The sequence below is a fragment of the Lacerta agilis genome, chromosome 10 (genome assembly GCF_009819535.1).
Source record: "Lacerta agilis isolate rLacAgi1 chromosome 10, rLacAgi1.pri, whole genome shotgun sequence".
NCBI lineage: Eukaryota > Metazoa > Chordata > Lepidosauria > Squamata > Lacertidae > Lacerta > Lacerta agilis.
In genome coordinates, this window is record NC_046321.1 from 22810515 (window position 1) to 22836740 (window position 26226).

General features: G+C 44.9%; 1 protein-coding gene across 1 annotated transcript; it reads left to right on the plus strand.

Moving 5' to 3' along the window:
* Positions 1 to 442: 442 nt before the first annotated feature.
* On the plus strand, positions 443 to 26021 carry TXNRD1 (thioredoxin reductase 1; the record flags this gene model as incomplete). Its single annotated transcript, XM_033162593.1, has 14 exons — positions 443 to 694; positions 5350 to 5469; positions 8838 to 8910; positions 10502 to 10621; positions 11372 to 11517; positions 11860 to 11975; positions 12801 to 13026; positions 14736 to 14831; positions 16140 to 16216; positions 17528 to 17684; positions 18516 to 18623; positions 20068 to 20163; positions 22713 to 22847; positions 25462 to 26021. Coding segments are annotated over 14 exons (1785 nt in total), but the record flags the coding sequence as incomplete, so codon positions are not given.
* Between the last annotated feature and the right edge of the window lie 205 nt (positions 26022 to 26226).

Below are 26226 nucleotides of genomic sequence, written 5' to 3' on the forward strand. Positions count from 1 at the left end.
CGCTCAACGCAATACAGTAGAATCATAGAATCTTAAAGAGTTGGGACCCTAGGGTCATCTAGTCCAACCCCCCCTGCAACGCACGAATCTCAGCTAAAGCATCCATGACAGATGGCCACCCAACTTCTGTTTAAAAACCTCCAAGGAAGGAGAATCCACCACCTCTCGGAAGTTTGTTCCACTGCGGAACAGCTGTCAGAAAGTTCCCCCTCCCTGAAAGTTTAGTCGGTCGGAATCTCTTTTCTTGCAACTTGAAGCCATTGGGTCTTGCTGCCGAGGAGCCACGTGTTACTACTAACAACCCCCCCCCCCCAAAAAAGAAACGTTGCGAATTCGGCCCAGTTCGATTCGTGGCACGTAATGAGCAGGAAGGAGGAAGAAGCGCGGGGTGGGGGGTGGGGAGAGTCACAGAAACAGCAAGTCATGCTTACTTCGCCTTTGACTCAGCGCAGAGCTTCAAGGAACTTGGCAAGTCGCGGCGCAGGGGAGGCGGGAGGCCACGCCCCCCCAATCCCCGGGCTCGAAGCGTCATAAAAGGCGTTCCTCGCGCACGCGGCGTGCTTCTCCTTTCTTCCCCTTTGCAGAGGATGCGCCGCTGCTGAGAGTCGCGGTCCTGGAACTCGCCATGGAGCCGTCGGCGCCGGTCGTCTTCGTCCGACAGAATCAGATCGGAGGCCAAGAAAAGACTGGGAAGGTAGGAAGCGGCTGGAAACAAAACAAAGCTCTCACCAGGGTCCTTAAACACCCCTTTTACTTACCCAGGAGTTAAAGGCCCATGGAAATCAGTGGGGCTTGTTTGTGAGTAAACTTGCATGGGATCGTGCACTGAACTTGGCGGGCGGGAAGCTTGCTTCTGAGTAAACGTGCATAGGATTGCGCTGTGAGTCTTGGTTTCCCTCCCCCACAAAGAAGGGGAAAGCCTCAAGCACCGTTTGCTTCGTTCCATGAATGCGTGTCCTCGTCTTCCTGTGTTTTGGTATTAGGTTTTCTCGCGGGCACTTCGAAGCATATGGGGCAGGAAAGGGCAAAGGGGGAAGAGTTAAATCTTCCGATAACACTTATTTTTTAAAAAGCAGCGTGGCTTTGAAAGGGAGGCGTCAGGATAGAATAGTGCATTGGAATGGTACCCCCCCCCCCCTCCGTGCTGTAGTTTAAATTTAATAGCCTTCTAGTCCAGGCATAGGCAAACTCGGCCCTCTCCAGATGTTTTGGGACTACAACTCCCATCATCCCTGACCACTGGTCTTGTTAGCTAGGGATGATGGGATTTGTAGTCCCAAAACACCTGGGGGGGCGAGTTTGCCTATGCTTGCTCTAGTCTGTGTGGTGTGGCAGTTATAGTAGGGACCTGGGCAGCCATGAAGCTCATTGGGTGACCTGCTGGGGCCAGGCATTGCCTAACCTATTTCCCAGGGTTGTTTTGAGGATAAAAGGGGGGTGGGGGAGGAACCATGCATACCATTTTAAACTCCTTGGAGGAAAGGTGGGATATAAATTGCAGGAAATGGCCAAAGTACAGAGATCTGGCCAGGGAGTAGATAGATCTGTGCTGTAGTGAGCACAGTTGCCAGTAAGTTCATCCCTGACTTGCGCACTGTTGCCTTGAGGTCAAGGGTAGAAGCATTTTCATCCAAGTCTTTATGCCTGTTCAGGGTGAACACTTGAGGGCTGAGAGTGGAGAAGGGGTGTGCAGGTAAGCTGGGCCCTCAAGAGTTCCTGTTAACAAGAGACAATTTCTAAAAATAATTGTTTGACTTTATTGTATATTCGTACACAAAGGAACATTGCTATCTGCCACCAGCAACACATTGCAGGCTGTGGACAAACATTTGTTTCTTTTTTTAGGGTGATTATGGCTACAATTGTGTTACATCTCATGTATTAATATGTTCGTCTAGGGGTGGGTGGGAGGGGAGTTAATTTGTTCCTGTTCTGTATAATACCGGTATCTGCAAATGACAAATAACTAGGTGTTTGTTTGTTTGTTTTTAAGTTTCTGTTAAGGCCAGTTCCGCTTCAAACCTGCCTACATTCAGCACAAAGATCTGGAGGGGAGTTCTGAGGCCACTCAGGCAACTGTGCTAGACTTCTCCCTGCGATTGGAAGCATTTGCATTCCATGAGATTACAGGTCGCTGAATGATAATTACCAGATTTCCTACGCTTTGAACCTACGCTTTCCCCAAAGAAATTGAAGCACCATTTTGGTTTCAAAATAACCTTGTGGTGTGTATCAGGCTGAGAGATGATGATGCTCATTGAGCTTCATAGCTGAGTAGAAATCTGAACCTAGATTTCGACATAGGTTGCTGGCCTATAACTGATGGAAATTTGAGTCCTAAATTACACTGAGGGCCTCAGGTTGCTCACCCCTGTGACTTGCTTCTGTGCTGAAAGCTGTGTTGTGTTTCTGTGAATTACTGTTAAGTTATCTTGATTTGAGTTCAAAAATCGTAGGTTAAAAGCATTCAGAAAGAAGCGTCGTATTCCATTTGTGCCCACCATTCACCCCAAAAGTCAGCAATGTCAGTTTATTATTGGTATCAGTGTCATAGCTGTCAACCTTTTTCTTTTTTTGCAGGAAATTCCCTTATTATAGCATTGGGAAACAGCAGGGAGGGTTGACAGCTATGGACTGGTGGTGGGACCACAATTGAGTGGTCAGGGAGAAGACTGGGAAGAGGTGGCGTTGGAAGCTGAAGAGGCAACAGGGCTTAGTGAGTTGGGAGAGTCTGTGGCAGAGAGAAGTCCAGAATCAGAGGCAGAAGCTGAAGCAGGAGAGTGGGATTTTCATGGAGGAAGAACACTGGGAATGATCTGCTCTGCTGATTAGGCCTGTGGAAATTGTCTTCTTGCTAATGAAGAGTTAACTCCATCTTTGAACTGTGTGATTACTGACCAGTAGGCCCATTAATAAGCCTAAGTTAATCATGTCTAATTACTTCAAAGGGTCTACTCTGAGTTGTACTGGCATTGGATACAACCCTATCTCTCCCCCCGCCCCCCAAAATAAAACCTTTTGCAGGTGCAAACAGTATTGGAAGCACAAATATCATGGCTGCCCAATTTAAAGGACATCTGGAGGGGATCTCTCTGGACATTTTTAACAGCTGCCAATTTCATGCTTTTATGCATTTTATGAAGCGCTTTGAGATGCATGCATAATAAATGGAAAACAGTATATATATGTATATTTCTAATTAATAAATAAATACCTTGTTAAGAAGAGTGGAATAAATAAGTAAATCTGAATGCTCTCATTTCCAAAAATCAAGGCCCTCTGGAACTGCTCTAATTTGACTTATATCTGCTCTTGAGATCCTCTTGTACCACCGAGGTCAATGGTAGCGGAAACGTTTTATCCAGAGGCGGGAGAGTGCTGTGCCAGTTTTTGCTCCTGGTGAAGTTTAGGCCTTGTGAATTTTTGATACAATGATTGACTTTAACCGGAGTGGAGGGATATGGAATGTCTTTTGCCAACCTCAGCTGTCAAAATGCATTTGTGAAATTTAGATAATCTTTATGGCAGGATAATGGCTGCTAATCATAGTTTACCAGTCCAATTCTTCTGGGCTGTGGCATGGTATGATTTGATTTTTCTGGAGCATACACAGAAACTGGTGTAGAGGAAATGCATGCATACAAAAGGGTAGGCTTTTGATTTATTTGCAGCTGAACAGAGCTGTGCCTTTTCAGTTGACGAGTGGGGCTGCATCTCACATAATGATGGCTGCTTCTGCAACAAGCAACTTGGCGCCTTGCCAAACTCTTCCCATCCTTTCCAGCAAAGCTGATCGGGCTTTTTTATGTGCATGCCAAAGAGATGGGTTCAGGGTTGCAGTAGGTACACTTGTCTCTGTGCCTTGTGTCTAAAGCTATCAACCTGTGAGTGGAGGAGAGTTTCATGCAAATACGATCCCCATGCCAGTGAACAGGCAATTCAGGTTTGTTAATTATTTGGCGGCATGGATATTTACGAGAAGCATAGCATTGGCTATGGAGACAGTGGGGCAGCAAAACTGCTGTTCAAACAGGATGATTTTAACATTTTACAGGTTCTCTTTATAGTTTTGCAGGACGAAGTTCTAAAATGAAATGAAGGCCTAACTAGATGTGAGTTGCAGTCTTTCCCTGTGACTTTATTTACTTAAGCAAAAGTAGTCTAGGGAGGTTGTAAGAGGGGGTGGGGAGACGGGGCAGATTCAACCCTTTCCTCTACTTCTGCCCCACTATGGGGGAAAGGGGGGGGAAGATTGATGTAAAGTTGTTACAGCACTTCTCATCACAACTGTGGATGCTCCTAACTTTAGTAAAGCAAAGATTCCGATCAAATCTTAATATCTAAATATCTTTACCTTGTAGTAAACTGGGATTTCCTCCGAGATATTTTCAGTTTCTAGCAGGATTCCAGGCAAAAGGTGGACACCCCTTTTCCAGGATGTTTCCATTCACTTGACTATGGACTCTCACTATTCATTTTATAGATTTCTAGGATTAGAGCAGGTTAGAAGATAATCAAACTAGCCCACTGCCCTACGGCCAAATCATCCATTGCTTAGCAACACCGGCCCCAAGTAACAAACATAGCAAATGGTGGAAAGCAGAGAGTAGGAACAAGCTATTAAATTTTACAAAAGGGGATGGCAGGTGCACCCAGTCATCCACAAGACAGGTAACAAATTTCCTGCAGGAGAATTTTGATTCCAAATTTGATAATTCAGACAATGAGTGCCTCTTTCCTTACAATCTCTGCAACTGCTAGCACATGATGGGGGAGGAGTTGGGGGGCAAGGTAGTCAGTGATGTTTAAAGCGCCACTCCTGGAAATAGTCATGGTTTTAACATTTGTAGCTTGGACGATTTGTTGTGGTTACTTTTGTAGGCCTGGTAATCATCACAGCAGTGTTATCAGCAAGGACAAACAGCCACAGTGGTTTAAGGAAAGAGATTGTGTTTATATAATTGACAATCACTACTGAAGTTTCTCTTTCCATATTAGCATCCCAGGTCTGCGATAACTCAGATTCTGGTCATCCCCTGTGAATGGTTCGGTGCGGTGCAATAGGCAATTGGTTCTTACCTGTGCCACCATTTTGCCCCACCTGGCTCTGCTTGGTGGACCTCAAGATGCTAGTAAAAAACAAAGATAACACTGAGCTAGATGGTTCAATGGTCTGTTTTGGTATAAGGCAGCTTCCATTGTGTTGCTAAACACTCCCAGTGCACCTTATTCTCCCCATATGATTCCCGCCCCCCCCCCCTAATCGTTTTTTCCTATCATCTGATCCATAGTACCAAGCTATTCCGGGCACATTTTAATGGACACATTTCCCCACCCCCTCTTGTTTAGGTGCACCATGAAAGAACGTTGAAAAAGCTTCTGGATGTGAATGGACAAGCACTGGGACCTTCTTATGACTACGATCTGATAGTTATTGGAGGGGGCTCAGGTGGACTTGCAGCTTCCAAGGTAGGATAAGTAGAAGTGTGGTCATGAAAGCAATCTAGCCAACCAGAGCTTGGTCCTACTCCAGGAATGGATCCACTCTGTCTAAGCTGTAGGAGTGAGATTCTGGTGTTTGAAAAAGATTTTGCAATCCATTCTGTCCATATGCAAAATGGCCTTGTGCAGATACGCTTCTCTGTGCAGACTCTGTAACATTAGTGTTGCAAAAGGATTGATGACAAATTCTAGAGGCTTCTTGGATTTGCAAGGCAAATTCTAGTCTGGGAACATCACTGATATGTTTTAGATCCACCTTCTGGAATGGACCTGGAACCCCCTTTTTCTGGAAACATTTCTACTCTGACTAAAGACCAAGTTTTCCATCTGGAGTCCATCCATTCTATCCTGTTGCTCTTGATAATTGGGCAGAAACTGTATCTCAGAATGGCGTAACAGTCAGTCCCTCTTTCCAGGGAATTCTGAGAATTGTACCTCTGTGAGGGGAATAAGGCTCTCCTAACAACTCTTGGCACCCATAACAAACTACAATTTCCAGTAGTCTTTGGAGGAAGCCATGACTGTTTAAAGTGGTATGATACTGCTTTAAATGTATAGTGCAGATGGGGCCTCTATCTCCTTCCTCTTTTCTCTTCTCTGCTTCCTTTGATCATCATCTCCAGGAATAATTAGACTGTGTCTATGCATCTTGGTGCTCCAGGAAGATGCTCCTGCCATTCTAGAGATCTGATACGTGGTCAATGGCTTAAAAAACAGGCTGGTGATTAATTACACTAAAGTGCGAGTGCCTTATTTAAATTGTTGGGCTTTGCTCCTTTTGCAGACAAATGATGGTTCTGCAGTTGGGAGCACAAGTGTGTAATGTACTGATGAGTAGTGCCTGCCATCTAAAATAGGCCACGCTTAATCACCAGCTTGAGCACAAGAGTTCTTGATGCAAGCCTAATGAATTTGGGAAAGGGAGAAGACAACAGCGGACAAGAAAAGGCCACCTACTTAGGGAGAAATCAAGCAAATGTTTCATACCCATGTCAGCAAAGTAGTTAGTATGCTTTTTCTAGTTCCTACTGTGATTTGAATGATAAAGCTGTAGCACTGGAGAGAGAATTATAGGAATGTGAGAATCTGCCTGATAATGACCATCTAGCTTTACATTTTCTATTCCTGGCAGTGTCTCTCTAGGATTTCAGACAGGAGTCTTTCCCCAGAAACGCAGATGACGGATTAAAACAGGTATCACTCAGGGAGGACAGAAGTGGGAGAGCATTTCAGTCTCCCTGAATGCTCTGTACCACATTTGAAGGCTTCCAAACTTAGAAAAACGTTTCCAGTGAAGCTTCCCAATGAAGTTGTTGAGTTAGGATTCATTCATTTGCAGCTTTGACAGTATCAGTCAGAGTTGGTTGGGCTCAGTTTGGCTTGTGCAGGCCTGGGCCAGCTCACTTACAGAAAGCAATTGTCTCCCTTTTGGTATGTACAACAACAACAACAACAATTTATTCAGCCGTCAGTCAGAACACCTTTTGGTATTTATATTTTGTCAATTCGTTATCAGTAGGGAGTGGGTGTCACACACCCTTTCTGATCGGATCTTCTATTCTTCAGATCTTGCATTTGCGTTCTGTACAGTGAAATGGCAACACCCTTCTGTTGCAGTAGGGAGCCTCCTGACTTCACTTTGTAGTAGCATTCCCCCACGCTTGCCGCCGCGTCCTGCTGACTGTGCACAACTGAGCATAACCCTTCATGCATCTGACAGAGCAGTGCTCTGTCTCGGAAGAGTTTATGCTGCAATAAATTTGTTAGTGCTCCGGTGACTCAAATAGCCACCCTTTCGGCATTTGGAGCCCCTGACGCACACCAGCCTCTTTTCAGCAGGGGTTCCCACCCCCCTGGCGTTTGGCTGCAGCAACCATGACTGGGAGATGAGCTGTGCTGGCTCTAGATGCAAAGGCCCATCTGGTGGGCCTGCTCCTGCATTCGGGGGCCTCCTGCTGGGCTTACCTGGTGGTGGTGTCAGTGGCAGCAGCAGTGCTGCTGTCTGTACCAACTTGATGAGAGCCACCCGCCATCTTAGTTACCCACAATTCCTCTGAGCAGGGCTATGTTGGGGCCAAAGCAGAAGAATAAAATGGCCGGCAGTTGACATGCCCTGTGGTAGTGGACCCTGCCAAGGAGCTGGTGTCCTGGTAGCTGCCTATGAATGCTGGTGGGTGTTAGATTTGCCACTTCGATACACCCAGCCAGGATTGGAAGTTCAAAGCCAAACTACACATTGTACTGCTGATACTTTTTTTTTTAAAAAAGCTTGTTTAACTTATCCGCTTTGCTTTTTCTTCAAACTAAAGGTGTGGGAACCTGGCAATGAAGGTGTTCTTCAGTCTGCATTGGTGCCTAGTGCCAGTTTTCTGTCCCAGAATCCTGCCCCACACAACTACCAGTATTTCCCCTTTTAGGCACAAATTGTAGTCCGGGGAGGGGTGGTCTTGAGGGTTTATTGAGCAAATGTTTCCCGATCCAGGAACACATTCTAGATCAGAGCCCAGGGGCTGCCTTTCCTTCAAAATAAAAGAAGTGGCCAGCTAAGCATGCTTTAAGAAAAGTGTGAATAATGTAACATGTGATTTGGCCCATACTCAGTTCTGCGGCGCAGCCAGAGTCTGGGGACTCATCCTTGCATTTAGTGTATTCACCCATAATGATCTGCTTTGGAATGCTTAAGATGCAGGCCATGGCTGGGGGCGAAGGCCGAGTTCACATGCCAGCAACGCTTGACTAACACATCACTTGTTGCATGGGAATAAAGCTAATTTTAAGAAGTACCATCATTTAAAATGCCTTGTGATCCAGAAGTCTTGAGGGCCATCCATGTAATGGGGTTCAACCCATCATTTGTCCGAGTTGTGGGAATTCGAGCAGCCAAATTATCTTTCGGCGTTTAATTAAAGTTTGTGTTGTTAGCATTCACCCTTCCCTTCCTCCTTTTGCGCCTGAGGCATTCAGCTAAGTGGTGTTTTTCTCGTGACTGCAGTAATTGTCGTGAAAAATCCAATCTTGCCTTTTCATCATGAAAGATAGCAAGATTGAAGGAAGTTGTCCTGGAAAGCCCTTCCCAAAAATGTGCTAAAAGACTTCAGGCAAATTCAAAATGTGTTGGACCATTTGTTTTTTCCGGTTATAACAGGACGTTTGACTGACACATCAATTTGTAACCAACTTGGGGAGAAAGGTTGCTCCTTGTAAACACTAGATATTGAACCCCCAAATTCATAATAAAACAGGTGTTTTTTTTTGTTTTACAACTTGGCCACACCATTATTACAGTGCAGATTTTCAGCTGTCGTTGTTTTTTTGTTTGTTTGTTTGATTTCCAGGAAGCTGCCAAACTTGGCAAGAAGGTCTTAGTTCTGGATTTTGTTGTCCCTACTCCTTTGGGAACAAGATGGGGTAAGTAAATGGTTTTCAGCCTTTGCTACTTTAGGGAAACTAGTGTGGCATAGTTCTTAGAGTGTTTGTCTAGGACCTGGGAGACTGGGGTTCAAATCCCCACTCAGCCATGAAGCTCACTGTGTGACCTTGAGCAAGTCACCTACCTCACAGGGTTGTTGTGAGCATAAAATAAGGGAAGGGGATAAGTGTGTACGCCACCTTGGAGGAAAGATGGTATAGGAATCTTATAACAGTGATAATTATTATTGTTACAGGTAGGTAGCCGTGTTGGTCTGCCGTAGTCGAAACAAAAAAAAATAAATCATTCCAGTAGCACCTTAGAGACCAACTAAGTTTATTATTGGTATGAGCTTTCGTGTGCATGCACACTTCAGTGTATCTGAAGAAGTGTGCATGCACACGAAAGCTCAAACCAAGAACAAACTTAGTTGGTCTCTAAGGTGCTACAGGAAGGAATTTTTAAAAATTATTATTGTATTATTATAAAGACATCCATTCAAATCTGGAATTTTCTTCCAATCTTGTACACCATAGTACATGTTGCATTGTTTCCCCCCTGTCCTAACCCTTGAACACACGATTGCCTATAGAATCAGGGAACATAACACATAAAGTACTACTTCAGCTTTTCGCCCTTCAATATATATTAAGAATAATTGTTGCCCTTAGTAGCTATTTGTTGATTTGATATTTTGATGGGTAAAGACTGAAATAGAAATGTTTAATTTTGGCAGCAGTAACATTTTTACTGCTGAGATTCTACCCAGGAAAGGCAAATGCCTTGCAGGGACCCATCTTACTAAAAAATTTTTTTTAAAAAAATCTGCGCATAGGATCAGGTTCCCTGCAGCCAGCATGCTCACTTGGGGAAGTGATATTTGGATCTTGTTGCAGCAGCTACAGAGTCCTTTGCCTTCCATTTTCTTTGTCTGAAAATGATGAGGACGCTTCATCCACTCCCTACTGCAGCCCTGCCTTTTTGTGGAATGAATGTCGGAAGTTGCCTTACACTGAGTTAGACCATCGGTCCAGTTAGGTCAGTCTTGTCTACGCTGACAGGCAGGGGCTCTCCAGGGTTTCATGACTGAACCTGGCACCTTCTCCATGCAAAGCAGATGACCTCCTTGTGAGACATGGTTCTTTCCTATCTTGCTGGAGTTTCGGGGCAACAGGGACCATCCATTTATTTCCCTTCAGCCAGAGTGTTCCTGGCTGCTGCTTCTGAAGGGTGAGGGAAGACAAAATTGGGCCCAGTTTCCCTCTGAACAATTGGGTGGCCTTGTTGCACCAGTCACATAGGCTTCAAACCACCTTGCTTGTCCCTGGCTTCCATATCTGCCTCCCCCCTCCCCACTGAAGAAATAAAAGTCCAGATCAACAACGTTTTTCCATTTGCCCTGGGGAAGGCAGGGACTCTGGTTGCTGTTACAGAGGAAGGACTGGATGCTATGACAGAATGGGTCAACTTCCCTGTTTAAAGGCCTTCAAGAAGCAGTCTGACTACAGCCAATAACCTACAGACCAATAGTTATATAGCTGGTCAATTTGAATGCCATACTGAATACTGAAGGTTGCCTTTCTTTTGCAGGCCTCGGAGGAACCTGCGTCAATGTAGGATGTATCCCAAAGAAGCTGATGCACCAGACGGCTTTGCTTGGGCAAGCCATAAAGGATGCGCCCAAGTTTGGGTGGCAGCTGGATGACAAAGGTATAGACAGAGAATCCCATGTTGTCTGTTGGCTGTGTAATCTGTACTGTTCTTGGGAAGTTTAACCTGAGTGGAGGGTGTAGAGAGACCATTGGTGGGGAGCAGGATTCAAAGGGGTGGAGGTCTGCATTACGCACACACATACACACTCTCCCCCCGAAATTTATAGACTGTTTTGGCATTCCCAGGTAGCCTTCCCCCAACCTCGTGCCTTACAGATTTATTTATTTTCAATACTGTACTACATTTCCCTCAATCCCTGGCCCTAAGCCACATTTGCTGGGCCTGAAAGGCGCTGTAGTTAATAAACAGGGGGTGCACTCGGTTGAGGAAGGCTGTTCTAGGAGTATTTATTGTGATCACATATTTTATCTGCCTAAAAGCTGGAGACCCAAAGTGGAGTATCTGAAGACTGTGATCAGATGTTTGTTCATAGTAGTGGTGATAATAGCAAAGCAAATGTGAGTTCTGCGTGTATAAGACCTTCCTTTCTAAAGAATGACTTCAAAGCATTATGCAGCAGCACCTGCAATATACGCTGGACCACACTCACCCACATTGTTATCCATGCAGTGTTGGCAAAACTCCACAAACCTTGGGGGAATTTAGTTAATTATAAATAGGAGAGACACAGCTTTGCATCAGGTGTGTCTGTTATTGCATAGCATGCTAATGGAAAATGAAGGCCTTGGGAAGCTGAGGACTGAACTTTCATCTAACTTTTGTTTTGTTTTGTATTGAAATCCTCAGCCATAAATCACAGCTGGGATACTATGACTGAAGCAGTTCAGAATTATATTGGCTCTCTGAACTGGGGCTACAGGGTCTCTCTCCGAGAGAATAAAGTTACATACGAAAACGCTTATGGAGAGTTCATCGGGCCACACAAAATTAAGGTAATAGAACTTGCCGCCTTAATAATAATAATAATAATAATAATAATAATAATAATAATAATAATAATATTTATTATTTGTACCCCACCCATCTGGCTGGATTTCCCCAGCCACTCTGGGCGGCTTCCAACAAAAATCAAATACATTAAAATATCACGTACCCTTCTTTTCCTGGAGAAGGTTGGCTGGTCTGCTTCAAATGAAGAGATCCCACTAGATCTGGCTGCTAGCCCACAGCATTTGGCGTCCAGCAACATCTCCCATCCTCCTCTGGCTTAATGGAATGAGAGCTCACAGCCACAGGCTTTTACAATTAAAAACTGCCGGCATTTTTATTTACAGGCAACAAATAACAAAGGAGTACAGAAGTTTTACACAGCAGAAAGATTTCTGATTGCCACTGGAGAGAGGCCCCGTTATCTGGGCATCCCTGGAGACAAAGAATATTGCATCACCAGGTGAGATAACCCGTTAAAATGTGTCTTATGTCCTGGGGGAAGTGCCTGCTGTCACTCAAAGCAAGTGTCAGGTGTTGTGAGTGAAGTGACTCTGGGCTGGTTCAAACATACAGAGTTTTGAAGTGGCATAGTCTCAGTTTTCACATGTGGTTTGCTTGCTTAAAAGCACTTATGTGTCAGAACAGCTTGCCACTTAAAACTCGTATCTCCTTTCCTCCTTGGGCAAAATATCAATTTTCAAGTGACGAGCCATTCTTGCTTCGGGTTTCGATTTCTTGGCATGTGACAGGAGGGCTTGTTTGCATAGCAAATGGCTCTCCTCCACTTCCTTCTCTGTGGAAAATATACAGCCAGTCAAAAGAGATTTGAGCTTCTTCATATGTAACTCTTAAGACTGGAGGCAGAAAAGGCTTGGAATGAGACATAGCCCTGGACTTTCTGGTTCCTGATGTGAAGTCTCCCATTTGCAGAGCAGAATGTGGAGAAAGGAAGTCAGTCTGTACCACTTTTGTGGTCTTCCTTGTTTACTATGTAAATAGCATTAATTTCATCACCAGCTCATAAACCGGTTCATTTGTGACCACTTGCTTTAGATAATGCTCTCTGAGATTCTTTACATTCTCCAGTTAGTTTGCTGACTGATATATCTCCTGCCTTCTGGGGTGCAAGACGGTGTGTAAAAATTCATGAAGCACAAATGTAGAGATAAAACATAATGGAATAAGCCGTTGCCCCTCCTTTAATTTGAACAGTGTCAGTTGTGTACATCTCAGCTGTATGGATTTTTGACTCGGCTATTCATTCGTATTATTATTTTTCCCCCAGTGATGATCTCTTCTCCCTGCATTACTGCCCGGGGAAAACATTGGTGGTCGGAGCTTCCTATGTTGCCCTCGAGTGTGCAGGATTCCTTGCAGGCCTTGGCTTAGATGTGACTGTCATGGTGCGGTCCATTCTCCTGAGGGGCTTTGATCAGGAGATGGCAAACAAAATAGGGGAGCACATGGAAGAACATGGTGTCAAGTTCATTCGGAAGCATGTGCCTAGCCAGGTAAGAGGGGTGGAGGGATAGCACAGAATCTGTTACCTGAGGAGGTTGCTTCACTCTGCCTAATAGTAGGGCTGGCTCTGTAGTGAGCATAATTCTAGCCCTGTGTAGACTGTAGGGATCTGAACTTCTTCAGAATTGCTGCAGAAGTAATCATGTGAGTTGACTCTGCGTCTGCTAGATTTGGCAGCGGTTTACCTTCTGTGGGTTCCCCCCCCCCTTTTCAACATAGATGATTGTGTGTGTGTGTGTGTGTGTGTGTGTGTTTGATGCAGGAAACAAGATACCTCAGTAAGTGAACCCATGGCAGACAAAATGTTCTGTGAAATGGGCTCAATAGTAGGGAGGGCTGCTCCACCTACCAGCCAAGGAGGACACTTGTCCTGAATAGCGTGACAGGAGAGAGGGCATTTGCCAACCAGCTTCTTGGCACAAAGCTATTGAAAGTGCAGGAACTCCTTTAGACTAGCTTGGCACTTGGAGGAAGTTAACTCCCTTTGACTGGAGGAAGTAAGCTACCTTGTGTACGCAAGGTGGTGCTTCCATTTATTAACACCTTTTTAAATTTCCGCATTGTTTTGAGAACTCAGCCCCCTTTGTCCTTTATTGCCTTGGAATGCTATGGTATGAATCAGCGATATAAGTGGCAGCAGCACTTTCATTGTTTTCATTTCCTGTGTTATAAAAGAACCGCCATAGAGCTGTCATAAAAATGACTTATTTATAAAGAGAAAGAGGTTGTGCGTCACTTAGAAGCCAGTTTTGAGGACCTTTAACTGCTGCAGCAAAGAGGTTAATATTTTTCATAAACCATAGATATAGCCATTTATTTTCCTTGGATGGATGTTTGCAGATTGCATTGGAGATTGTGGTGTAAATGTAGGGCTAATTCTCCGAATCCTCTTGACTTCAAAGCTGCAACATCTTTTTTTAGTTGATTCATGATCACATTTAAGGTCACATGAAATGTGATGAGAGCAGCCATGTTTGTTAAATCATGGCTCTTTCCCATTCACATGCAGGTAGTGTGATTTTTAACACCGAAAGGGGAGGTCTAATTTTAAATATCGCTGCTGGTGGTTATCCCAGGTGCTTTTCTGCGAGCCCGGATCTGTAGGGGGAGGTAAAATGGAGAATGGTCTTGGCACTTTTCAACCACATGTCCTTTTGATATTAACATATCTATTTTCTACTCGACCGGGGCAGGCACATAAACAACAAACATGGCTGCCATCATGTTGATCAGATATAGATAAAGATATTTAGCATTCATGACATTCTCAACTGCATAAATGGTTCTTTAGCATGCGTGTCTACTTGTTAGGGTTTAAATCTTGTGTTAAATGTATGTATTGTTTCTGTGTGTGTTCTAGTTTTGCATAAATCACCTTGAGGCGGCCGTTTAGAAGGCGATTAATAAATCACTGACTAGAATAATAATGAAATATGCACTGGCCTTTAGGTTAAATGTGAGTAGCTTAAAAGTATTGTTTCCTTCTCGTTAAATCTCTGGTTTTTGTTCAGGGGAAACAGCTCTAGTAAATAGGTAGGATCCATTCCAGAAATCTAGTGAACCTCCTTCAACAACTCCCTCTAATTTCAACAACACCCCGAGTTAAAAATACACTTGTATTTGATGCATTCGTGGTTTGAACCAATGCATCTACTTCTTGACACACCGAGGTAACATTTTAATGTTCAAAATTCTGCAGATTGAACAAATCCAGGAAGGAACTCCCGGAATACTCAGAGTCACATCTCACTCCACGGAAAACTCTTCTGAAATACTTCAAGGGGAATACAATACAGTAAGTAATTTGTGCTGGTCTTCTCTGTTGCAAATTGTTGAATGGTTTTGAGAGATTGTTTATGTGCTGAGTCAGATGCTCAGCTTTTCTCATTACACGAGCCACTAAAAACCACTTGATGCACATGTTTATGATTCGGGGGGACAACGGACAGACAGACGGACACAGCTAGCTGTGAACTGGGCTGTACCTGGAGGGGTGTTTAGCTATTCACATGATTGCAGCTGCTGCAGAAGATGTTGGTACAGCTGTGGAGTTAGCTGTTGGTTGCCTCTAGGTACAACTAGGTCCACACAGCCATTTCCCTGCAGCTTCTCAGGTGCTGATGTTGTGCAGACCACCCCTCCATGAACAATTTTCACAATGGAATTTGTGGCATGGGGTCCTGGATTCTGATTGATTTTCTGGTTGTTATCTTAATGCATTTATTAATATACTTCCCCCCCTCCCCAACACCTAAGCTTCCAGGAGCAGTGGAGGCTGGTAAATAAGTGAGAATGAAGCACTGCCCCAGTAGCCTCAGTCTGCCCTCACTTGACCTGCCCTTCCTATTTACTAGCCCAGAGACTGACAGTCAGATAAAATACAAAACCGTGTATATCTCTGGATAGAAACGTGTTTAAATATTGAACTAAACTGACAATATCATCATACAAAAAGCATACATAGATATTTCCTCAGAGGCAAAGCCTATATATACTATCAAACATCAAAGTGCTAATTCAAAGTGCAATATATAATGTAAAAGATGGCTATGCAAAGTCTATAAGACATATGGGTCTATCTTCCCAATGTTGGAGAAGGTTATACAGTCATTCAGGCGTGTGGGTATGTCCTCCCGACGGGTGGCCAGCTTCAAATCTTCCCGTTTCACCAGCAGTTTCGTCAAGGTCTGGACTTTATCTTAGATAACAACAGTACAAACCATCAACTTTACTAAAACATCAACTTTACCCACACGCCTGAATGACTTTGTACAGTATAACCTCCTCCAACATTGGGAAGATACACCCATATGTCTTATAGACTTTGCATAACCATCTTTTACATATCTATGTATACTTTTTGTATGATATTGTCAGTTTAGTTCAATATTTAAACACATTTCTATCCAGAGATATACACGGTTTTGTATTTTATATGAGGTACAGTACAGGTACCGTGACTGTATTAGTTACCACCACCTGCCATTGCCTCTGGCGCCACCTACTGTTGACCTCCCTTCTACTCAGCCAGCCCCAGTGGGCACCTGCGGTCACTGCCTGGGAGATACAGTAAATGACTAACACAAACACTGACGTTCTGCAGGTGTTGCTGGCCATAGGGAGGGATGCTTGCACGAGAAAAATTGGCTTGGAGAAAGTTGGAGTGAAGATCAATGAAAAGTAAGGCTAAATCTCTTGACTGTCTTAAGTACTGTTGCTCTGTGGTTTTGGTTTTGTCCCCCCCCCCCCAACATCAATTGCATTGACTTAAAGCATTTAATTTGAGGGGGGAGAGAGATAAATTTCCTTTCCAATGCAGGTCTGTGCAGGCATAATGGTTAGTGTTGGACTATAACCTGGGGGAGTGGGGTTCGAATGCCCCCTCAGCCATGAAGCTCATTGAGTGACCTTGGGCCAGTCAACATCTCATAGCCTAACCTACCTCATAGGGTTGTTGTGAGGGTGAAATGGGGAAGGGGAGAACCATGTACACCACCTTGAGCTCCTTGGAGGAAAAAATGGGTATATAAATATAAATAAATTTATAAGGAGGAACTCTGCCCTCTGTGTCTGATATATGTCTGTATTTCATTACCAAACACGCAAAGAGGGTGGACTTTTGCAGTAACTTGAATGTTAATGATTAACACCTCTGCAATCTAGGGTTCTGCATTATTTCACTCTTGCTGGTTTCGTGGTCCAGATTTTTTTTTAAAAAAAACCTGTGTCGGTTAGCACTGTGAACTATGACCTTTGTACTGTGTATTCTTTCCAGTTTTGATGCCTGATAGGGCTCCTTTTGGGGGGGCAGGGCGATAACTCGGGAACATCTGCTTTGCATGCAGAAGGTCCCAGGTTCGATCCCTGTCGTCTCCCAGGTAGGGCTGGGAGAGACTCTTGTCTGAAACCCTGGAGTTGCTGCCACTGCCAGTCGCTGCAGACAACACTGAGCTAGAGAGACCATTAGTTCTCATATGTTAGCTTCCTGCGCTCCTATGTTTTTAGCAGTTACGCAAAGGGGAGACTGTGAAAGGTGACGCTTATCCTACCATAGCACTGCAATAAAAGGAAACGGGGGGCTTTGCAAACTTCTCATTTCCATGCTGCTGTTAAAAGGCACTGAGGTCCTGGATCCCTAGTGATCTCTCCCTTTCCTACCTACTTTGACAATAATCTGTGCTTTCAGTGGTCTGGCAGCCCACATTCTGCCTGAATTTATGCGCAAATGGCTATGTAATTTGAATCCATTCCTGTTTGGGTCCAAGCCTGTTCTCTGTGGACATGAAACATTGTTCTGAGGACACTGGGATAAGTCTGCGAGATGCAGCAGGTTTTGCTATCCGAATCGCAAATCCTGCCACGGCCAAGATGAACACAGCGTGGACTCTTGCCCTGGCATTGGAACAGCCTGAATTGTATGATGTTTGATTTGAAAGAAGGGATCCGCAACCTACAGGCCACCGAACCTCTCCTCTTTCCTCCCTCTCGTAGAACAGGAAAGATCCCTGTCAATGACGAGGAGCAAACTAATGTGCCTTATATCTATGCCATTGGAGATGTGTTGGAAGGCAAGCTGGAACTGACGCCAGTCGCAATCCATGCAGGGAGGCTGTTGGTACGGAGGCTTTACAGTGGCGCAAACACAAAGGTGAGCGAGAGGTTTATCATCGTGCATTTTAAAGAAATCAAACCTCTCCCCACCCCACAGTCAGAATAATAATGCAAGCTGCCACACCACCACCCCCATGCACTCTTGTTTACATGATTGATATAGTGCAGGGGTCCCCAGACTAAGGCCCGGGGGGCCGGATGCAGCCCAATCGCCTTCTCAATCTGGCCCACGGACGGTCTGGGAATCAGCATGTTTTTACCTGAGTAGAATGTGTCCTTTTATTTAAAATGCATCTCTGGGTTATTTGTGGGGCATAGGAATTCGTTCATATATTTTTTTCAAAATATAGTCTGGCCCCCCACAAGGTCTGAGGGAAAGTGGACCGGCCCCCTGCTGAAAAAGTTTGCTGACTCCTGATATGGTGTGTTGGCCCAATGAGAGGCTGCATTGTGTTTTTCATATGGGTTTTCTTAGTCTTAGGGAATTTTTAAAAAATTGTTGCCGACAAATGTGTTTTCCTCGCTTCCAGGGCACATTCACCCACCATTAGCGGGGGCAGCAAAAGGGGAGTGGTGTTGTGCACCTGGTTTCCTGGCAGTGAGTGTTGCTGCTGCTTGCTGGGGGGGGGACGAGGTGTGGGGAGCTCAGCTGATTGGCACCACTGCACCTGCACCATGTGCTGCCTTCCGCTCACTTCTCCCCCCTCCCATCTCAGTAAAGCAGCAGCCCAGGTGAGCAGCACCGAAGCACCGTTTAAGCTCCACCGGCCTTTGCTTGAGCCTGTGAGATGTTAAAGCTACCCCAGTGTTTTGTTACTGATGCCGACGGGAGTGTGACACTCATACAAAAGCGTGTTTTCCTTGACAGTGTGACTACGTGAATGTTCCCACCACGGTATTCACTCCTCTGGAATACGGCGCCTGTGGTTACTCGGAAGAAAAAGCTATAGAGACATTTGGGGTGGACAACATTGAGGTGAGCCCTAACAGTCCTGTATAAAATATAGTATCAGTATAATGTGTAACACAAGGCCGATCTTGTGCCCCTTTCTACTTCTTGATTGGTGTGTGTGTGTGTAGGACAGGGGTCCCCAAACTAAGTCCCGGGGGCCGGATGTGGCCCAATTGCCTTCTAAATCCGGCCCGCGGATGGTCCGGGAATCGGCGTGTTTTTACACGAGTAGAATGTGTCCTTTTATTTAAAATGCATCTCTGTGTTATTTGTGGGGCATAGGAATTCGTTCATATTTTTTTTCCAAAATATAGTCCAGCCCCTCCACAAGGTGTGATGGATAGTGGACCGGCCCCCTGCTGAAAAAGTTTGCTGACCCTTGATGTAGGACCATCATCTTGGACGCAGGTGGCGCTGTGGTCTAACCACTGAGCCTCTTGGACTTGCCGATCAGAAAATCGGTGGTTCGAATCCCCACGATGGGGTGAGCTCCTGTTGCTCTGTCCCAGCTCCTGCCAACCTAGCAGTTCAAAAGCATGCCCGTGCAAGTAGATAAATAGGTACCACTGCGGTGGGAAGGTAAACAACATTTCTGTCGCTCTGGTTTCCATCATGGTGTCCCTTTGTGCCAGAAGCGGTTTAGTCATGCTGGCCACATAACCCACAAAGCTGTCTGTGGACAAACGCCGGCTCCCTTGGCCGGAAAAGCGAGATGAGTGCCGGAACGGCATAGTCGCCTTTGACTGGACTTAACCCTGCACCCCCATGTTTAATAAGCCTGGGAAGCAAATGCAAAGAATCAGTATGGACATACAGAAGCAAACTATCAGTGCACCTATTATTAAAATTTCTGTACCACCCTTCATCAGAGGATCACAGGGCAGTTTACAATATAAAAACACAAAAATGCATAACAAAGTAACAAACAAAACAATGCCCCTCTCACTTTAAAAGGCCATAGATTGTTTAATTAGTCAGAGGCCTGGGAGAAGAAGAATATAAATTTATTATTGACACAACACAGAATCAAGCTGCAGTTCAGGGAACAGGAAGGAGATGCATTTTGCTTATAATGCACCCAACGCTCCTGACATTGAGACCCTACATTGATGTGGATTCTCACCATCTGGTAAGCATCTCGCTAGTCCAGGGGTTGTGAGTGTTCAGGGAGACGTCTTATTCTGCCACTGTTCACATTCATCACCTGCCTTCTCAGTGCCAAGTGTCTCTGGCCAGTTCCTGAGAGGGGCAAAGTGCCACACCTGTACCAAACTGAGCTCCTCATGCCTCACTCCCCCACCCCCACCCCACTCTGGAAGTAGCAGCGATGCTTAGCATTGGGAAGGTAGGTGAGTTTCATTGCCCTGCCTGCTCTTCCCATTCCCCTTGGACTTCTGTTGCATAATGCCTTTCAGAAACTAAAAAAAATCTCCACAAACACTGGTAAATGTCTCCATTGCTTTCCCAGGTTTACCACAGTTACTTCTGGCCACTTGAATGGACTGTCCCAGCCCGGGACAACAACAGATGCTATGCAAAGGTCATCTGCAATATTCCTGATCAGGTATCCATAGCATGCCACTGTTTTTCAGAATTACCAGCATTTTAGAGGAGCAAGGAGGTTTCTTTTTAAAAAAAAAAAGTGTTGATTTTGTATGCATTGTAATATGTTACAATATAATTTCTGACAAAACGGCACTGGGAATGCTGACAGAATTTGTGTGAGCTTCATGCATCTTAATTTGTGATGACACTTGGACTTGGGGATAAAGCGCTTCCCTTTCATTGCGGCAAACGTGGATGTTACCTTGAAAGCACTGGTTGGTTTTTAAAAACACCCACAAACCCAACTCTTAAATTATAGTGCCTTTGTAACTGAATTAATAACACCTTGGCTAGATGTTACACTCATTAAGTGGCAGTCCTCTTTTATCTTTGCTCAAGATAATATCTGGTTAATAGTTGTTGATGCCTTAGTTTTCGTGTTGTAATAATGGCTGGAGTCCAAAGGATTGTGGGAAAAGCAGATGCTTGTGTTCTTATCTCAAGCTGCTTTTGAAACTGAGGGATGCCTCAGAAGCAATTTCTGACAGGCTAGAGGAGCATATTGGTTAAAGGGAGGGAGGGGAGTTTTTTTCCCTTTCTTTTTAGTCTCTGGATCCTAGCCTTCATTTTGCTCATTTTAAACATGGGCTACAATGGAAAAAACAAAAAATGATACATTTAGGCTTAGGGGGTGAGGAACTTGTGGCTCTTAAGATGTAGCTGGACTAGAACTCCCATCATCCCTAGCCATACTGTCAGGGCATGCTGGGAGTTGGGAGTCCAGCAACAACTGGAGGGCTGCTGGTCCATGATTTTGTTCACGCACAGTGTCCATATCTAGTGCTGCTTTCAGAATGCAAAGCCAAGTACTCAGGGCTGGATTCAGTTACTGAGCCCTGTGCAAGGACTTCTACTAGCACAATGGGGCTCCCCCCCCCAATTGGCTTGGGTGAGGTTGGGAAGACCCCCCCCCCCCCAGAGCAGCGTGTAGGGAAAGGAGAGGCGGGGGATCATTCCTTCTGGCAAGCTGAAATGCTTGTGCTGGCAGTTGCCATAGCGCTATGTTGAATCCCTTCCTCAGGCCCAACTGCTTGGGTGAAAACTAGACAGTAGATGCAGGCAGTTCTAGAATTTCCCCTCCACACATTGACACAAGCCCTATCCAAGCATTCAAAAAGAGCACAAGAGGGTTTAATCTGGGGATGGAGAACTCATGTTGTTGGGCGTTTTTCCTTCACACGTGACCCTTCCTGTGCGCAGCAGGAAGTTCTGAAGGGAGCTTGTAAAGGTGAGGTTTCTATTCACGAGGAGCCTCTGGAAGGTTCAGGGGTGAAGCAGTGGCTTGCAGGGGCACAGGACAGAGAGCACCCCACTCCCTAGTTTAAGCTTAGTGTTACAGATCTGAGCCTGAGGCTCTCACATGCCTTCTTCCCACTCCTTTCTTGATTAGGCAGAATGGGTTGCGTACAAATTGGCAAAGCGTGTCTTGCCTCAACCCCCAGGGAAGTCAGGCAGGAATGACTGTGCTAGACTGAAGGTCCAGTCTGTCTTGATCACATAACACCAAACCATAGGTTGATGCTTCATCCAAACCAGTGGTGTGCAGATTTCAGGCTGGTCAGATCTCATTTATCCTTCACAGGAACCAAAGAGCCAAGTGGAAAAACCAAAATGGTAGGATTAAAGAACAGGATGTCTCTGAGCAGATGCTTAGCCTAAGGATTTTTCAGTACCAGAACTGAACAGAACTCTGTTCTTTCACAAAAATCCACTCCTTGGTCAAGCCAACTAATGCACATAGATCATGATCTAAGTCACTACATTGTAGTTTTGGAAGTCAGATGGCTTTTGCTGTAGAATATTTTAATGGCAGTGAAAAAAGTAGATGAAACCCCTGCTGCTCATGGGTTCCCCCCCCCCCAATTAAATTTATTTTCCAACAGATATGTGTTAAAGTGGGAAGTTAAAACAGAGCAAGCTACACACATACACACAAGCTTATTGTTGACATTTTTGGTATACTCAAGCCTCTGGATTTATAACAGTTGGATTATATAATGTGTCACTTAAGACAGGTGTGAAAATACAAAAAAGGGCTTGAAACATATTTAATGCCAATTCTCTCAGGTATTGGACAGTCTGAAGAAAGTAATTGTTTCAGGCCACAGCAAGTCAAGCTTTTGTCGTTCCTTTTTTCTGGGCATTCTGACAATTGATATCTCAAATGATGAAAGTGGGGTGTTTCTGTATGCTACAACTGCAGCAATAATGCTGATTGCTAAAAACTGGAAGGGGTATAGGACACCAGCGAAGGAAGAATGGCAAATCAAATTGTGTGAATATTTGGAATTAGCAAAAATGACAGAAGTAATTAGAAATCAACCAAACCCAAAGGTTTTAAAAAGGAGTGGGACTGTTTTAAAGAGTACCTGGAAAAACCTGGTTTACATTTGTGTATAAGATAGCATATTTTGAAGAACGAATGGAAAATGTATTCAATTAATCCATGTAAAAACTCAATAAAGAATATTTTTTAAAAAAGCTTTTGTTGTTCCCCTTGTTCCTTAGGAGCGTGTGATCGGCTTCCATGTGCTTGGTCCAAATGCTGGAGAAATAACCCAGGGATTTGCAGCGGCCATAAAATGCGGAATAACAAAAGATCAGTTGGACAGCACGATAGGAATCCATCCAGTCTGCGCAGAGGTGAGTATGTGGCATTGGTTTACACAAAGCTGCCTCCTTTCCTAGGATTGCTGGAGTGGTTTTGTTTTCAAGGCAACAGTCTTATGTACTCTTTCTATATGAGCAGCTGCATTGAGATAGGAAGTACCGTAGCTTCGTGGCAGGGCACAAGCGAAACAAACGCAAGGTCCCAGGTTCAATCCCCGGCATCTTCAGGTAGGGCTGGGAAAGATTCCATTTCTAAAACCCTGGACAGCTGCAACACTGAGCCAGAATCTACCGTATATTTTAGAAAGCTGATTGTCCCTTAGTTATCTCTGTTTAGGTACAGTTGGATGCCATTTTGAATCAAGATGGCGGACTGGACCTTTCAAAAATGTGCTGGTTTTTGGTGGGTGGTTCTTGGAATTCCCAAGCAATGCCAGGCACTCATAATCAGGTGCAAAAAGCACAATGGAGCCTCTTACGCCAGGGCAAGAACCCTTCAGCAGTGATGCAAGGACTTTCCTTCAGGGCTCCAGCTTTTAGAAATAACTTGCAGTATTTCCTTTCACATTTGTACACACTGACTTTTCTCTCTCATAACCCACTGTATCTAAAATCTAAAAACAACACAATGCCGGGGGGGGGGGGGAGGAGCGCTACAAAATGTGCAGAGGAAGCTGTTCCAATATATCAATATAATCATCATCATAATACGTTGAACAAGCCACAAAAATTAGAGGACGAAAGGTTTCACGAAAATGATTGCAGTTTCTATTAAAACAACAATAATAATAGGAGCATAGGAAGCTGCTTTATGCAGAGTCAGACTGCTGGCCCTTCTAGTTCATTACTGCCTGCACTGGCCAGGGGCAGAATTTCTGGCAGGCTTCTCTCCCAGGCCTGCCTGGAGATGCAGGGGATGGAGACTGGAGACTTATGAATGCAAAGCACATAGCCTGCCGCTAAGCTATGGCCCATTCAACAACAGCAATATAAATAATAATAATAATATAACAGAATTTTAAAAACTGGTTGAGTTTGGATTTTTTTCTGTTTTAAAGGGTGGATGCGTCCTTAATTCTCCATGCATACGGAGCATTTTCAGCCGGCTGAACATTGAGATCCTTGCTTTTTTTTTCCCTGCAGGAGCTTCAGGCTTATTTGCATGGCTAACATGTACAGGCGCTCTGTTCTGCTCTCAATTTATTCCCCCTTGGAGATGACTTTGATGCTAGCTAATTACTGTTGCTTTGAACCATTTAGACTGAAGTGGATTTGATTTCCTGTAATCCTCCTACCTAGACTTGTATGTCTGCAAAACAAAGCTAGCCAGTTGTCTGATAAACCTCAACTAAAGGCAGCTTACCACATTTCCTGTAATTTGCTTTTCGATTTGCTCTCTAGACTAGGAGCTAAAACTCATCCGAAGGGCAAAAGTCTTAAAATGGCACCTGTGAAGGCCGTTAGTAGCCAGCAAAGAGCTGCCGTGGCTCAGACCATGGAGGAAATCTGGGCCTCCAGATGTTGCTGGACTATAACTCCCATCATCCCTGCTTTTGCCAGAGCTGATGGAAGCTGTAGTTCAGCAACATCTGGAGAACCACAGGCTCCCTACACCTGCTTTAACTAGAAATACAGTTATTACTCAGTCACAGTCCCCATTAATTTCAATTGAGCCTGTTCAGGAGTCTTCCTTTTCTGTCTCTGGTAGATCTTCATCCTCCCAGAGGGCAGATAATCTCTGAGCCGCAGACTCATATCTGCTCATTAATTATCTGCAGGCAGTACAATAAAACGTCTGCCTCGCCCCCCTTCATTTCCTGCATAACGATAAGAGGCACTTGTGGTGGCAAGCCATGTGACTTCCCCTTCCTTCATTTCTTTCAATTTACTGGGTCTGAAGCCTTGAAAGAGGGCAAGAAAGCGGGACTGCTGTGATGCAAGAGCATCCATTGTAATTTAACGGCTCTTCCAATAATGGAAGGTAGGAAAAGTGCTGCGTGGTGGAGTGTCATTCTCTACTCCCTCCCTCCCCAAACATCTGGTGCAGCTTTATAATGCACACTAATAAAGAAGTCTAGAACTTGGAAGAGCCCAGCTTGGATCAGCTCAAAAGGGCCAGCTAATCCGACGTCCTGTTCTCACAGTGGCCAAAAAGGTGTCTAATGGATGCCTGCAGGCAAGATCTCAATGCAGCGGTCCCTTTCCCTCTTGTGATTCACATCCACTGAGTTGTTAGCAGTGATTCTCCAAGACCACACACCCTAGGGCAGGGGTCAGCAACCTTTTCCAGCCGTGGGCCGGTCCACCGTCCCTCAGACCATGTGGTGGACCAGACTATATATTTTTTTTGGGGGGGGGGGAATGAACGAATTCCTATGCCCCACAAATAACCCAGAGATGCATTTTAAATAAAATCACACATTCTACTCATGTAAAAACACGCTGATTCCTGGACTGTCCACGGGCCAGATTGAGAAGGCGATTGAGCTGCATCCAGGCCCCGGGCCTTAGTTTGGGGACCCCTGCCCTAGGGTCAGCCAGTGCAGTGTTAATGGCAGAGGGTAGCCCTGAGTTTTGACGTGAACATAAAAGTCCTCTCCAACATGATCCAATTGTTTTATTCTCCCCGCCCTTCTTTGTTTTATAGATATTCACCACGTTATCCGTGACGAAGCGGTCAGGTGGAGATATCACCCAATCCGGATGCTGAGGTTAAGCCCCCCCACTGTTCGCTCGTTGCCAGAGACTGGCGTTCATCACCGTTGCTAACTCCCGAAGGGCAAAGCAGAGCAGCTTAGGAAGCAAGAATCAGCCAATGCGTCCATTACCTCTCCTCCCCTGTCGACGGGGCGAGTGAAGAACTGCTTTGTTCCTGGCGGTGACTGAATGTTATGGCAACGGATGCAACAGTGGGGTGGGCTCCCATAATAAGCTGCAGCCTAGCAAGGCATTGCTCAAGATGCTTCCATGAAGTCGCAGCCTAAAACCAGCCTTTTCTGGTAGGCAGTGATGGAAAGTTTGCTGGCACAGCTTGAGACTTTTCCTCTCCTCGAATGAAGGCGTTCCTCCCATTTGTTTCTCCACTTCCTCAGATCGTTGCTATGAAGTAGCCCAAGAGCTGCAGCATGTAGCAGCCTCATTGCAAGCCCTCTTCTGTTAGGGGGTGCACGCAATGCATCATCTCTCCAGACTTGTACAGAAATGAGCCAGCCAAGCCTGTGAAGGATTTTTTTTTAGTGCGCAGTTCTAAGAAGCAACTTATTTTCACTTATCTCCCTTTATTCTTTTTACCCAGAGCTGCAGATTGGTGTGGCTCCCCTAAGGCCATAAATCAAAGATTAAATACACCCATCACTGATAGGTTAGATTACTGCAATGAGTTCTGTGTAGGACTGCCTCTGATGACTGTTCA